Consider the following 15,788-nt stretch of genomic DNA (forward strand, 5'->3'; position numbering starts at 1 on the left):
GCCATTGACCCTTTAATTAATCCATCTTTCCCTGTCGGTGTATTCTCACTTCCTTTACTAATTAATTAATTATTTATCATGAAAAGAATTATAAATCTAATATATATATCTTGGGATTCACAAACAGTGAAAACTTTTTAATCTTAAGATTTAATCAAAGTATATACTTAGATGTTTGTTACTTACTTCCACTATTTTATATTTTTATTTTGTAAAAAAAAAATTAAGATTGTTACAAATCCGTCTAGGGGCAAGGCAAATGATCAAGTCTTTGGGCTATAGTATCTTAATAATATTGTAGTGATATTATAATAATATTATTCATGTATTGTTTCAGGGTACTATTAAATAAGTTCGGGTAGATCTTTATGAGAGGTGATATATCCCTCTAAATCTATGATTGCATAATCGGCGGATTTCCACATCACTTGGTAGTGTATTTCAGCTAGTTGCTAAAACAATATAATTATTAATTAGTACACCGTAATATTTGTTTATTGTTCAATACTTTCTCCATTTGTTTTTAAAAAAAATATATTTTTTTAATATAATTATCATTTTATAATATCAAAGCAATATTATTTTTTTTAATTTTATTTATTTTTAAATTTTCTAAATTATATAAATAAAAATAATAATATTTATAGTAAAAAAATACATGGGTTTAAAAAAAACAATTTAGTATTTTTTTTTAATGATGAGCAGTAATATTTATCATTTTTGTAAAAAATAAATGAAGGTTTTAAGATTGAGAATTATTATTTTTTATTTAATAAAAATTGAAGAATATATAATAAATAAGCATGCACATGTTTCAATGTGTTTTTTTATCATAAGTGTCACACTATTCCAGAAGAGAAAGCGCGTAGTTTTTAGTGGTCCAAGAAAGAGAACAACTGGACAAGAGACAAGTGAGAGAGGAGAGTTTGGGACCCACGCGTGGTGTCAGACTCAGTGACGGTGGTTGGGTCTGATCAAATACATAACCCAAGACTTGACCCAATTCAGTACGAGATCCCAGCTGGATTCACATCCACTTCATTGCCACATTTTTGGCAGGAACGAGCGGGAAAACCGCAAAACATACTATAGTTCATAACTCTGCCGACAATTTGTTTAAATTTTGTAATGATGCTGCATCCCACTTTCCCAGGCTCAACTGGTTCTGACTCTCTTATTATTATTATTATTATTATTCATAAAATAGATAAATACTGTTTACTATAATAAAAAAATTCACAATTTAACGGAAAAAATAAAATAATTAAAAAAATTTGAATTTATGATTTATTAAAAACAATAATAATAATGAATTATCGGTTATAAATGTGAATTCACATGCCATATGTTGAATAATTAATTTATAATTTAAACGCAGGAATATAATAAATATATATAGCAGTTATTACTTTTGTCGATATATATATATATATCACATTGTTTTTATTTTATGAATATGAAACAGAAAACTCCACACCAATCTCTTCGATCTTTTATATATAAAAAAACGAATGTCTTAATTATTAGATGAGTTTAATGTTGAGTTTTTAAATAATATAGATATATTTTTCTTTTTATTTTGATGATTATTTTAAATGGAATTTTTAATAAATCAAAGAAAGGAATTTTGCATTGGTATGGACGGTGCTTCTGAGATATATCCAGGTTCAATTGCTTTCTCAAAGGCACATGCATGGTTGTAGATAATATAATCAAGCTGGGTCAAGTCATTAGTTGTCGCATATATGATTGCTGTTGATGATATAAAGTTTCAGGCTGAATCAAAGCCGGCCACTTTAATATAACATCGTGACATCATAAAACCGACAGTGTGGTCAAGGTTTGTATTAAAAATAATTATTTGAGTAAATTATTTTTATTTTATTTTTTTATTTTTTTTGTTAGAAAGGCGATAAGTACCAGAACCCAGAGACGTGCACGTGTGGGGAGCAAAGCTCAACGCCAACCCACATCTCTCACCTTACGTAGGCTATAAGGTTCAATCATGGGTCTTCTCCGAAACGAACACCTTACACAAGGGACCCGTGCTAATTGACCCAAAGGTCATTGGCAGTAAATTATCTTTTGAACCCTCAAATTTAATTGCCTATATATAATTTTATATTTAATATTCACTCTATGTAATTTTTCAATACAAGCCAAATTAATACATTTATGAAAACCAGAATAGGACTTAATAGTAAGCATCACAATTTATATATGTTGAAGAAGTTTCAGAATTCTTTATGAAAATTTTATATGAAGAATTCTCATTTTTCTCTTTATAGTCATACGATAACTGGATTTATAAATCATCGTAATTTGTGTATTTCTGTATGTATTTGTCTTTTAAAAAATGATAATTATCAGTTTTATAAAAGAAAGAAACATAAATAATAAATTGATGATAGGATTGAGCAACAATGAGCAAATGAATGTGGACAATGACCAAGATGGTGGGACTTGAGGAATGGTAGGCAGCTTGATGTCAATTGAAGGCATGTCATGTTGGGGATTTTATGGCTGGGCTGACAGAGATCTGAGACTCACCACCTTCCTTAGACTTATATATTCAGATTTAATTTAAACTTGATGGGCTTGCAATATGCATGTGAGACCCACACCATTCTTCTTGTAAACACACCATGAACTATTGAACTTTATATCTCTCTGTTTAGATATCTCCATCTTTCAATTCCATAAAGGCAATACAATATTAGCTGTATGAGTTTAATGAGGAAGATGATTGTGGCCTCATGGATTGGAAATATATATATATATATATATATATAAAAAACATGTATTGTTTTTATATTACTGTGATCCTGTAAGATGCACTTTAAACAAATCAAATAGCTTTTGATTCAGTTATTTTGTAAGTGAATATATTAAAAATTTCTGATCTAAGCGACTTGAATGTTTTTTTATATATATAATTTAAGAACCAACGTCTAAATATTGTAGAATGGATGGGTTGAATGTCAATTTTAATTTTTTTATTAACCAAAATTAATGGGTTTTTGTCCACCTCTTAAAATTTGTAATAAGAATTTGTGAAAAAATATTGATAAAAAATATTTCAAAGAGTAAAACCCATATGAAAAACCAATCCTACAATAAAATAATTAGTATTGTATTTTCCATCTATTTACACTTTTCATTTAAAAAAATCTATATATCTTTAAAAAAATCTAAACAAAAAATATTCAAAAAGGTTATTCATTATTTATTTATATTTTGATTTATGCAAAAAAAAATATTTGGATAGAAAATACGCTAAATAGATTTGAAACCAACTTATTTGTTTAATGATTAATATATATATATATTAGAAAATTTTCAAATTTGTTCTAAATTTAGTAGGTCAGTAACAATTCAGAATCAGAGAATTCCAATTACTCAAAAATAAAATGATGGCATTTCTAAACGTGGATAATATTCTAACCGTCCATCATTTCAACGGCTCAGATTCATGATTCAGCTATTAAGTAATATCTGACCGTCCAATTATTCATATTTAACTCAATGGACGGTCCAGATTGATTCTCCATGGCTTCACATGCCCGCGTGGCTCGCAATTCAAACACCCTCCGTTTCCCGCTCTCTCCTTTGGTTTGAATGGCTTCCTTCTCAAGAAAGTTAACGATCAACGGCTCAAATTCAAGATGAAATGACAGCTGTCAGATAATATCTCACCCGTCCATTATTCATCCTCAACACGATGAACGGCCCAAATTGATTCATCTTGGCTTCATTTCCACGCCTTCCCCGCCATATAAACGCCCTCGTCTTCCCGCGCCCTCGCTCATCGTCTCTCTCTCTCGACCTCGAGGAGCGAAGGAGAGCAATATGGAGGAAATCTCAGAGATGGAAGCCGAATCGCAAGTGAAGTTCTCCGAACTCGATCTTGTTTCCATTAGATTTGCTTCGATGCTTTGTGATCTTTGTGTCTCCGATTTGTGTTTCGCCGATTCTTTATCATGGACCAAAAGATGTAGAAAGACCTGATCTAGATCTCCTTTCTTGCCATATTCGTTATAGATAAAATGCGGACGATCTTGGATGACCTCTGAAATGTAGTTTTCTAGTCGATGTTGGCTTGATTTCGATTGTAATTATGCTAGTTTGTAGAAGATGTGATGGATTTCAAGGCTTTGTTCTCAGTTCATCTTGTAAATAGAACTTCAATATGGAATGTTTGATGGTTTTCAACATTTTCGTTTTGATTTTATATAAGTTTTGGTATTTGCTTGCATTTGGTTATTATCATGGTTCCCTGAGTTGTTCTGATGATTGCTGTTTTTCCATCGTCCCAATTGCCATATTTTAATTTTCTAATGTATATGGTAAATTTTCATAGAATTTACTTATGTTTTTTTAGAGAAAAACCTGTCATTAAATGTGTTGCTTAGCAAATACTGTATCACAATATCTGCATTCTATTCACAATCCTGCTTCTTCTGATTTCAGATTAGCATATATTTCTGGTGCATATTGCATATTTAAATCAATGCGTTTTCCCCAAGATAATTTGTCTTTGTAATTTTTTTTTTGTTGAGTTGTTACTTAAATTAATCCTTGATTCCCATCACCCACACAATCTGTTTTTAGTGTTAATTTTCTGCTATGCTGGATGCTAAAATAGAAACCTTTTTGCATAATCGTCCTCTTAAAAATGATGGGGTTAATTTTGTCGTAGATGCTGCAATATTTCCATCATCTATTCAATCTTAGTGTAGTGAACTTTACTCATTTTACAAGCATGGACTTGATTGCTTTACATGGCAAGCTAATTTTTTATCCTCTGCAGGTGTACATGGCATGCATCATGCAAGGTCATAGGTAGGAATATTTCCATCATCTATGCCGTTTCTTTGTGAGCTATATCTATCATGGCCTGTAACTAAGCTCCTTTTGAATTTCCCAAGATTTCCATTACTAGTCCTTTTTTATCATATATTAATTGAATATGCTTTGTGATTTTAGAATTGGAATGGCATATTATGATTCTAGTGCCTGTCAACTGTTTGTTATGGAAGCTTGGGAAGATGGACATGGCGACTTTCCTTTAGTTGATCTTGGTTTGTGTCTTCTGGCAATTACAATTGTAATACTGAACATCTATATATCTCTAGTTCATGCAATTATTACTCCTCTTCTTTACTTCATCTCTACTACTTAGGCTTGATTTGCTGCCATTTCAAATTTATTTAACTCATCTTTTCTGATCTTTCTGCACTATATTGGAGAGATATAGATTTATTTGCATGAATCAATTTTCAGTGAAATATCAAGTGAAACCCTCAATCATATATGCAAGCACTAAAACTGAAGAATCTCTGCTGTCTGCTTTACAACGAGGAGGTTTGACCTAAGGACCTGATTTCGATCAGAATTTATATAAGTAGGTGGCTGATCTCTCAAAATGAAGCAGGTGGAAGGGATACAACTGAAGTGAAACTCATGCGAAGCTCAATATTTAGCTATGAACAAGCATGGCATAGGTATAGTATTTCTAGTGATTATTGAGTTGAACATTGTTGTTCATATCAAACAGTAAACTTGATTTAAATTTAATGCAACATCTCTGACTAGCATCTACTTAACTGACAATGGTGTTATATATGCTTGCAGAACTGTTTCTTCACCATTTTCCTTTCGTTGCTAATATGAGATTCTTTTCTGTTGTAGGTTGTTATATCTAAGAATTGCAGGGATGGATGATGGACTGAATGTCAGGGAGAGAATTTGCTTTGTAAGTGAAAAACTAGTCCTAACAGATCATGTCTGTCTAGTAACTAATGTTTATGAAATTAATGTAATCTTAATACACAAAAAATATCCAGAAAAGATGTAATTGTTAATAAATGTATTCTCTCTATATCAAAATCCTGGAAGGTCTTGATTTCAATGGGAAATGAATTAATGTGTACGCGCTGCTCAGAACATAGCAATGAGAAAGGAGATGGAAAAGCAAATACAGTAAAGTAAAGAAAGGGAAGTGATTGAAATCACACAGCTGAGATGCTAGGCCATCTCCTGTGGAAGCCTGTTGATGCGTGCACTTTATTTACTCAAACTTTTCAGCCTCTTTTATTAGAAAAGTACCTGTTAGTCTATTCAGCACCCGTTAAGTGGATGTTTCCTTGGTATCTGCTATTTCTGGATTTATTTTGATTTGCTAAAATACTGTTGCTAACAGTGCTTTACATCTCTTCCATTGCAGCTTAACTCTATGATGGATTTAGGAAGTGAGGTCCAAGTTCGTGCTGGTGGGGGGCTTCTTGCTATCCTAGAGAACGAGAGGCTTGTCGATACTTTTGAACAAAAGGAATGTGGTAACACATCAATCACCATTGAACGTGTTACACAAATCTCACTGTATCCTTCTGCTGCTTCTCTACTTTGTAATTTTTGTTGCTCGCCAGATCCTCGATTTGATACTCTGCATTTCTTACATCTACACATAGAGACAAATTTCTTAAGCTTGATGCCGCTGCGCACGAGGCCTTGCAGATATTCCAGATTGACAAGCACCCAAGTCATATGGGAATTGGCCGGGCGAAGGAAGGGTTTGATAATAAACAAAGTCTGATGTATGCTTGGATGGTTTCTTGAATTAACTAATTTGAATATAAATTGCAGGTTCTCAGTTTTTGGGATGTTCAGCAAGGTATGGAAGCTTAATATGATTGGTCAGTGAATTCAGTGTACTTGGACTAAACTTGTTTCTATAATTTAGTGCGTCACACCAATGGGAAGGCGGCTCCTGAAGTAAGCCCTTGAAATCTGTAATACATTGTTGACTGCTGTGCGTATTCAGCATTCAAGGAGTTCAGTTTTCCTGATCAGGTTGTGGTTCTTGCGCCCCATTCTTGATGTTGCCATTTTAAATTATCGCCTCAATATGGTATCCTTCTGGCATCTCTGTTTTCATTCTTATATTCCTGAACAGTACTTTCCTTTACTAAGTATTTAGATATCTTTCTTCCTTTGTTGTGAAGAAGTGATGTCTGCTTTACGTGAAACTTTGAAGTCTGTACGGGATGTTCCACACATGCTTAAGGTTCTTACTTATAATTTTTCTTTAACCGGTGGCCTACTTTTGCCATATCATTAAATTACTAGCACCCGAAGCATTTTCTTTTATCAATCTCCTTAAAAAATAAATCAGTTATGTAAAAATCTGAAATACTACATTTATATTGATTTCTGTATTACTTCTTCACCAATATAAATTTACTTACAAATATTGAATCAAGTCCTAGTTCTGAATGATATCCATCTTTGACTTTTTTTTTTCTAGAAATTCAACTCCCCAAGTGCTATATGCACAAGTGGTGATTGGAGTTCATTTCTGAAGGTACATATATGTTAAGTGCTTTATGTAAAAGATTTCTATATCGTTGCATGACCTGGTTGTATGCGTATTGCTTCAGCAACAGGATCAGTCAGCTATTTGTTTGCATAATTTTAACTGTTTCTTTGTAAAAATATCAGTTACATTTTATTTTCTCCTCATTACTGGTTAACCGCTTCGGAAATTTCTGCCTTTATAATTGAAGTACCAGTTAGGTATTGAACTGTGAAATTACCATCTTCACATTCTTAATGTGCACATGTTTAAGTTCTGAAAAGGCATAGAAATGCTTTATTTGGTATTGCTGCATAATAGTAGAAATGGTGTCCTCATCTTGGGCATCTGATGTGCTTGAAGGCCTGAACAACTCGTGGATCATGAAGATAAATGTGCCGCTGTGGATTGTGTGCTACATTAATTTACACCTCCTCGCTTTTCTGTTCATTTTTCAGAGCATATGTTCTCTATTGCACATTAACAAGATCTTTGAAGTAGGAATTTCTGAGTACCTGCAGGAACGATTGGACTATTTGAACTTAGATATTGTTGAGAAGGTATCAAATTTAATTATTTACATGGAGTGTTACTTAAATTTTTATAAGGATCTGTTACTTTTAATCTTTTTTTATTGCAGGCTAATATATGCATTTCAATGGATCTGGTTTTTGTCTTTGACCTGGTGAGCAAATACATCTTTTAAATTTTATTTATTTATTTCTTTTGAAAGTTATGTTCTTAGTGTCATCACTCATCAGAGGGCTCCAAACAAAATATGCTGCGCTATCATACTAAACTTTATGTTTATGCAGGTCACAGGTGTGATTGACATTCAGCGGAACAAGGATAAAGGATATGAGACATTGGTTAAACATGGCTTCTGCGATGAGGTTATGATTTTAGTTGGTTGTGTTATCTATATTGAAACTCATAATTGGTACAACAGTTTTTCTCTTCTTGTTTTTTTTTTTCAGAAAAGGGGATAAAACAGATATATAATAGACATCAGAAAGGATCAAGTGCTAATAGATGAGCTTTGAACAAATTAAATTATCTAATTACATATCATCTTTGGATCAGTCTTGGTATCATACAGAAAGCATAAATTATCCATCCGCACTCTGTCAACTCGCTCAAATATAGAAGTTCCCTGCCAATCTTTATTCTAGGCTTGAAGGTTCAAAATTTCTTTTGAATCATATTTAGCAGATAATATTACTTATTAAGGTTTCAACATGGTTAATATGCCTAAGGCTACCTAGCAGTAAACTAGTAATAACATGCTTACAACATGGTAAATATGATTCTTGAGCCTTCTTTCTAGTTTTTGGCAAAGAAATTTTTAGCAAGTTTAGGTTCAATATATATGCCTCTGGATCAATATTTAACAAACTTATGGGAATGGCTATAATTTTAATACTATATCAATATTGTTAGTGGCTTTAAGCTTTAGTTGTGGAAATTGAGTTCTACTCCTGAGTTTTATACTACAGGTTTTTATAATACTGAGACTGCTGTTTTCATACCAGTTGGATGAGCTGAGAATAATATATGAGGAATTGCCAGATTTTCTAGAACAGGTTGCCCATATGTCATTAATGGAATTGTATCAAATTGAGTTCTCTGATGTGAGTTTCCTGACAGATGTGGTTGTCTGTTCTTGTTAGGTGTCATCTGTTGAAAATGCATCCATTCCTTTGCTAAATGGAAGTAGAAAAGCCCCCTGTATTGTTTATGTACACCAGATAGGTGCATCTATTCTCTATTTCCTCCCTCTCTCTGAACCCTGTTATTATTTATTTTTTATACGCGCTTCATATTCACCAGTGTGGTATTTTTATTTGTTCATTTTATTTATCTAGTCATGAATCTGCAGTTAAAGAGAAAACAGAAACTTTGCAGGCCGTTCTGTCATGTAAATTCGATTTGATCAAATACAGATCAAAAGTCAAAGTAGACAATTGTACTAATTTGACTCAGGATGTTGATCTACTGACCAAATGCTTTCATGTTATAAATGAATCTGCTGGTCAGAGTGACAACAAAACATAATAGCATCATTTTTTTTTGTTGAACATAGCCAACAATGTGGCAGGTAGAATTTGATCCAGTGCCACAAGTGATACATTATATTGATATGAATACTATATACAAAAGTGATATGTGTGAAGTTGTAAATAAAATTGTACATCCTATGAAAGAGCATGTGAAATAAATGTATGCTGCAATATTAGTCCGTATAGCTACTAAATTATATGAATGATTTTTTATTGTTGGCATATCATGTTCCTGCACAGAACGTTGGTTCAGGACCACTTTTGTTTACATTCAATAATATATTCATCTCTGTTAGTCAGATACCAATTGATCCTCTTATGATAATTTATAGATGTTATCTGAAGTTGATTTGCATTACGCCATTACCATTCTCTTTATTTGAAAAGTCACATGAAGCTTAGTTAGATGATGTATACACCATTTCCGTAAACTGCTTTGTGAACTTGTTTTCTTGTTTCTAGGATTCCTGATGTGCATTTTTGACCAACAAATTGACGATTGTACTCTGGAAAAACTTCAAGGTTTTGAATTTGCAGTAAGTAGCTATATGCTATTGGGTTTATTCATCACGACAAAGATTAACTTGTCTGAACAGTTTTCAGAAGATGGCGATGAGAAGAAATTCTTCTATCATACTGCAAAGACCAGGGAGTTGGACAACCTTCTTGGAGATATCTATCATAAAATTCTTGGTATTTTCTGGTCTTTATTCCTACATCACCCATGTTAATTTTTCAAAAATTAAATTGGAAGGAAAATTTGTTTTTCCTCTATGGGCTTTTAATTATCCTTCCACTTTTCTATTCAGTTCTCATTTGAATTCTTTTCAACTCTATATGGTTGCTAGCATGATAGGGCAGTGTGATTATCTTAGTGGAATTAATTGTGATTCTTGGCAATAAAATTGTTTGTCCACTCGCTGTCCTTTTAACTAGTTGTCTTCTTTCCATGTCAAGTTTCCTCTTGCTGGCTTCAAAAAAATAAAAAATAAAAATAAACTGCCTCAAGAATAGAATCACTGATGATTTTATACTTATCATTTTGAATTCCTCTTTGTAGATATGGAGAGGGCAATTGTTAGGGATTTGGTGTCTCGTGTGCTTCAATTTGCTCCTCAACTAATTAGGGCTGTAGATTTTGCAGCAGAACTTGACTGGTTAGTCCACTGTGATTAAAATTTTTCATATATTTTTATATTCTTATTTGTGCCATTATTATTACCCAATTTCTTATTCTGCATGTCAATTTTCCTGAATGCCATATTATTTGGCATTCTTTTGACAGCCTTTTGTCATTATCGCTGGTTGCTCTTCAAAACAATTATGTGAGACCCATTTTGACTGAAGATTCATTGATTGATATACAAAATGGCAGGTTAGTATCTTTTTATAACTGATACTCACTTTTCAAGCAACAAACCATCTGAATTACTTGATTTTGTGATCCCTGCTGCTTATATTTTACATTTTGATAACTAGGTTAATTGCTGAGTTTACTTACATGACTGTCTATTCTGCTTGTAAATCAGACATGTTTTACAAGAAATGACAGTGGACACTTTTGTTCCAAACGACACAAAAATTCTCAATGATGGTGAGTGGTGTTTTTAATATACTTTATTTAGTCATATTTGTACAAACTTGGTGTTGCATTTCTCAGGTAGAATAAACATCATAACTGGCCCTAATTTTTCAGGGAAAAGCATCTATGTTAAACAGGTTTGATTTGTTTTATCATTTTGAAACATATTTATTCATGTTTTTTCTACCTGGAGGCTCAAAATTTGCTTTTGGGTCATCAAAAGATGATTTAAATTTTCCCTTCCACGTGTGAACAATTACTTGACATGTTTAATTTATCTAAATTATCCCTCACTTTAACCTGCTGATGCATGAAGTTTGTAGAGATTTATAGTTGAACTTCATTTGTTTATTTTTGGCATGTGAACTCTAGTTTAAGGTAGTTTTCATATATATATTTTGTTTATGTATGTTCTTCAATTAGATAGGGAAAATCTGTGAGATCTCTCAATTACAATTTTCAAAGACATCTTGACGCAAGATGGCCAAGCCAATGGCATCTAGAAAATCTAAACAATCACAACTAGAAGATGGCAGTGAGCTAAAAAAACTGTGTGATTCATCTAGACTACTTCTGATATTTAACTGCATTTAACTAAGGAAACTGTATGATTCTAATTACCCCTGATATTAAACTTCAGAAAATATAATTTTAGCTCTTAGATTATTTCTAAATCCAAACCATGTCAAACCTTGTTCTCACTTCAATACTTCATTGCTGTTGTTAGCCTGTTATGCTCTTTGTGAATAAATTTTAAATGTTTCTGTTGTCTTTCCAAATAAATGGTTTCAGGTGGCTTTGATTGTTTTCCTTTCTCATGTTGGAAGTTTTGTACCAGCAGATGCGGCTATTGTGGGGATGACCGATAGGTTAGCTATGCAAATTTACAAAACATTTGTGAACATGTTTTCTTGATGTTTTATCAATTCATTATTAAATATTATGGTAGGATATTTTGTGCAATGGGAAGCAAGTTTATGACTGCTGAACAGTCAACATTTATGATTGATCTTCATCAAGTAGGGATGATGCTTCGGTAAAAATCAAACTGCTTCTACCTTCAGTGCTGTTATTTTTTACACCTAAACATTGATGGCAGACTTTACAGGCATGCAACATCGCGTTCTTTGTGTTTGTTGGATGAATTTGGGAAAGGCACTCTTACAGAAGGTCAGTTGTTTTAACGGGACCAGATCTATGTTATTTGCTCGTCAATTTCAAGCATAAAAAGTCTTTAAGTAGCCCTGATTGTTCTAATATTAATTACACACAGATGGCATTGGGCTGCTGGGAGGAGCTATAAATCATTTTGTTAGCTGTGAATATCCTCCAATGGTTTGATTGAATCTCGCTTCCTCGTGGCCCTTAGGCTAACTAATTTCTTAAAACCAATTTAGTTATGGACAAATTTGCCTACCTTGTTTTCTTGGTGCATTGTCAGTGATCCTACATTTTCCATTTGTTGGAAAGCATTTAAATGTAGATAAGAAAATAACCACTAGCTTGGATTCTGTTCAAGTATTAAAAACTAAATTCATGCACTAGTTATTCTTTTCATGGTAATTTATTGGTACTAACACTAGTTATGCATCATATATTTTTCTCATTCTTCAATGGCAATACCTGTTGTAATGAAAATTGAATTGAGTTGGAGACACCAATAAATATTTAGATGATAATGAATTTTGGGTTTGGAGTCTAGGGCTTTAAGAAATTAGCTGGTAGAGTGTTTTCTACTCAATTGGATAGGCAGAGCTGGATGGCTGCCATTCGGTTAATCTGGCTATCCAGTATCTCTTCTTCACAATTTCACATAAGCCATGTCATAGTATGATAAAATAGAGAGCTTTTTAGTAGATGGATAGCATAATAGAGATCATAGCATTCTTAAAAATTGATATAGTTACTTATTCACGTGTATATAAAGAATCTTGTCTGTATTTCATTAATTGCAAACTTAAGTTTACCATGGTTGCTAGTTAAACATTTGGCATGATGTTTTAACTTTTAAACATGTTCTGGATGTTGCTGTCATCATTAAAATTAATAATCTTCTTGTTCATGCACACTATCCCATTAAGTTTCTTCAACTTCATTCTCATGAGTTCCTCATCGCATCCCTAGTCACAATCATTATTATCAGGTAGCATGAATGCAAATATATCATTATTCATGTCAAGGGTGCATCTGATTGTGGTGTAAGCTCATGCCTTTTCTACTTGCAATCTTCATCCATGTTCTCTAGGTTTATTAATGGTGTAGAAGCTAATGACAGATCACCTAGATTATCATTTACCTTCTTCTTAAGGCAACCTTTAGTTTCCCATAAAAATTTATTCAATACTTTACTGTTATATAATCCATCCCTCAGAACAATCCCATATGCCAGGATTTCACTAAGCATTTCCATTCCGGATACAATGAGTTTATCTATTTTCTAAAACCACCTCTTTACTCTCAAAAAGAATTAATTTAATGTGGTTGAAAATTTCTTCTTCTCAGTGCCATCATTTAAGTATTCTAACAATTGTAGTATTTCTGAGAATAATTGCATTCTACAGGTTCTATTGTGTACACACTTGGTGGAGATTTTTAATGGGTGTTACCTACCTAAGGTTGAAAATGCATAATATGATTTATTTAATGCTTCATCATTTTATTTTGGTGAACATTATCTTATATTTTTTCAGTCTGAGAATATCAAGGTTTACACCATGAGCATTCTACGACCTGACAACAACTGCACAAATATTGAGGACATCATCTTCTTATACAGGTAAGTTGGCAACACTGCTTCAGTTGTCTGATGATTTCTGCTATTCTGAAACACTCACCTTCCTATTTTCTTTTTTATGCTCAATTTTCATGTTATCTCAATTCAAAGGCTTGTGCCTGGACACTCACTTCTGAGCTATGGTGAGCATGTTTAATATACAAGTACATAATTTGCCGCTTCTTCTCAAATAATAATATTTTACTTCTTTTACAGGATTGCATTGTGCACGACTTGCTGGTACTGTGTTCTTTGTCATATATCAAATGCTAAGTGTTCCCTAGTATTTACCTCATATTAGTTATTTGCATGCCATTTCCAAATCTTGTTTATTATGCATCAAGATCTGATCTACTGTCTTGTTCTAACAATCTGTTAGAGTAACTGGGACAATTCTTATCTTGTCATCAGTAACATTTGCTGCGAAAAAGTAGAGAATAAAGATTTTATTAGAATTCTAGAAATCAACAGTAAGTATCAGAACTTAGTTGAGCTTGGTGGAAGAGCTAGATTAATTTTTAATATTTTTGATAGAAGCCAAATCTACACATTTATACTAGTAAATATTTGGAACATACTTAAACTAGTAAATATGCGGAAAGAATGGAGCTGTTAGTGCAGGAGGTTTGTTGAACCACTAAGATTTTATATGGATCTGAAATATATGCATCCTTAAGGTTAAGGATGATATTTTACTTTATATTCTATGACTTCCAATGTATTTATCTTCCGACTAATTTTTACATATTTAATTCTTGAATTTTGTTTTAGCAATTTTAGTTTTATTGAAGAAAACATCTGTTTGGTATGATTACATGTTTGTTAAATGTCTGTTTCTGAAAGGATTTGCAGGCATGCTTGTTTTGGTTTGATATTTTCTAGTTTTTATCTTTTGCTATGATCATTTTTATGATAATAAGAACTCTCCTATAGGTGTGCCTGAAGAGGTGGTTGAACGGGCCAGTTTAATTTTGGAAACAGCGAAGTTGAATAAGCCAATAGACCGATTGCTCGGCCAAAACATTTTGGCTAAAGATCAGCAATACAAGGTAGACTAAAACAAGCCGGTGTTACTTTTCACTAAATATCTCTTATTAGTTTCTAGGTCTGCTGTTTTGTGTCTTTGGTGTTTTAGTTAGCTCCTTTGGAGTTCTTTTGTCCAAAAAAAAAAAAAAGATAGACTAAAACAACACACATATATTACACTTTATCTAAGGGTGGGGAGAAACTGAACCAAATTGAAACCATAATAAGAATTGAAAAATTAGTTAACTGAACCAATTGGTTTGGTTTCAGCATTTTCAGTTTTTAGGTTCATATCTGAGTAAAATATATGGATATATTGACCAAACCAAACCAAACCAGTTTAAATATTAGTTTTTATAATATAAATATATAAAAAATAGTTAGCTGGACATGGTTCTTTTTAAACCCACTTTAGGTTACAGTAATTATTCTTTACTTTGATGTATTAATGCATTACCTACAATCATATCACACTTATATAAGATCTAAAAGTTTGTTGAATAATATTTGTTTGAAAATAATTAATAAAAATAGTTTTATACTAGGATGTCTGTTCTTGGTTATTGCCGGTGTCCTACTATTAAGAACTGGATCAGCCACTGCAGAATCATGTTCTTGCTGACATTGCTGAACCCAACGCAGGATGCTGTTGAGAAGATGCTGACTTTTGATGCTCAGAAAGGTGATCTCAACCTGTTCTTTCAAGAAATTTTCCCTCCAGAGCCCTAGTCCCGTGTCTAATATTTTCAAGTGGCTGCGATAAGTTGTAAAAATTACTTACACGCTAGCTGTTTGGTAGAAAATATATCGTTCAATATGTAATTTCATTCCAGTTTATTTGAAGCCAGGAAGTTTTTTTATTGTTTGGATACCAGATGATGAATTTCCCTGATATATGGGCCGGAGTCTTCCATCAGAACCAGTTGTGCAAGTGCAGCAGACTTGAGGAGAAACTCCATACTGCTTGCTTCCAGTTCCAGTTCAGTTCCAGTT

At 32.6% G+C, this 15,788-nt stretch overlaps 1 protein-coding gene across 5 annotated transcripts; it reads left to right on the forward strand.

The window, feature by feature from the left end:
- Positions 1-3,826: 3,826 nt before the first annotated feature.
- LOC120277323 (DNA mismatch repair protein MSH5) lies at positions 3,827-15,778 on the forward strand. 5 transcript variants are annotated; one of them, XM_039284117.1, is made up of 35 exons: positions 3,827-3,885; positions 4,811-4,842; positions 4,987-5,081; positions 5,284-5,364; positions 5,435-5,504; positions 5,692-5,755; positions 6,227-6,381; positions 6,471-6,572; positions 6,646-6,673; positions 6,743-6,774; positions 6,853-6,910; positions 6,980-7,066; positions 7,307-7,363; positions 7,813-7,914; positions 7,995-8,039; positions 8,170-8,247; positions 8,887-8,937; positions 9,025-9,106; positions 9,877-9,950; positions 10,011-10,107; positions 10,475-10,571; positions 10,700-10,789; positions 10,944-11,008; positions 11,075-11,133; positions 11,789-11,865; positions 11,946-12,032; positions 12,105-12,166; positions 12,270-12,331; positions 13,558-13,611; positions 13,687-13,772; positions 13,881-13,912; positions 13,986-14,009; positions 14,703-14,818; positions 15,438-15,477; positions 15,671-15,778. In XM_039284117.1, exons 1-35 carry the CDS (start codon positions 3,850-3,852, stop codon positions 15,685-15,687), a joined length of 2,394 nt encoding a protein of 797 aa, XP_039140051.1. In that variant the 5' UTR covers positions 3,827-3,849; the 3' UTR covers positions 15,688-15,778. The 5 variants fall into 5 exon arrangements, with proteins under 5 accessions (XP_039140051.1, XP_039140050.1, XP_039140049.1 ...); XM_039284116.1 differs by having other exon boundaries at positions 15,438-15,561; positions 15,671-15,748; XM_039284115.1 differs by having other exon boundaries at positions 15,438-15,700.
- The last annotated feature ends 10 nt before the right edge of the window (positions 15,779-15,788 follow it).

This window comes from Dioscorea cayenensis, chromosome 15 (assembly GCF_009730915.1).
Source record: "Dioscorea cayenensis subsp. rotundata cultivar TDr96_F1 chromosome 15, TDr96_F1_v2_PseudoChromosome.rev07_lg8_w22 25.fasta, whole genome shotgun sequence".
NCBI classification, from domain to species: domain Eukaryota; kingdom Viridiplantae; phylum Streptophyta; class Magnoliopsida; order Dioscoreales; family Dioscoreaceae; genus Dioscorea; species Dioscorea cayenensis.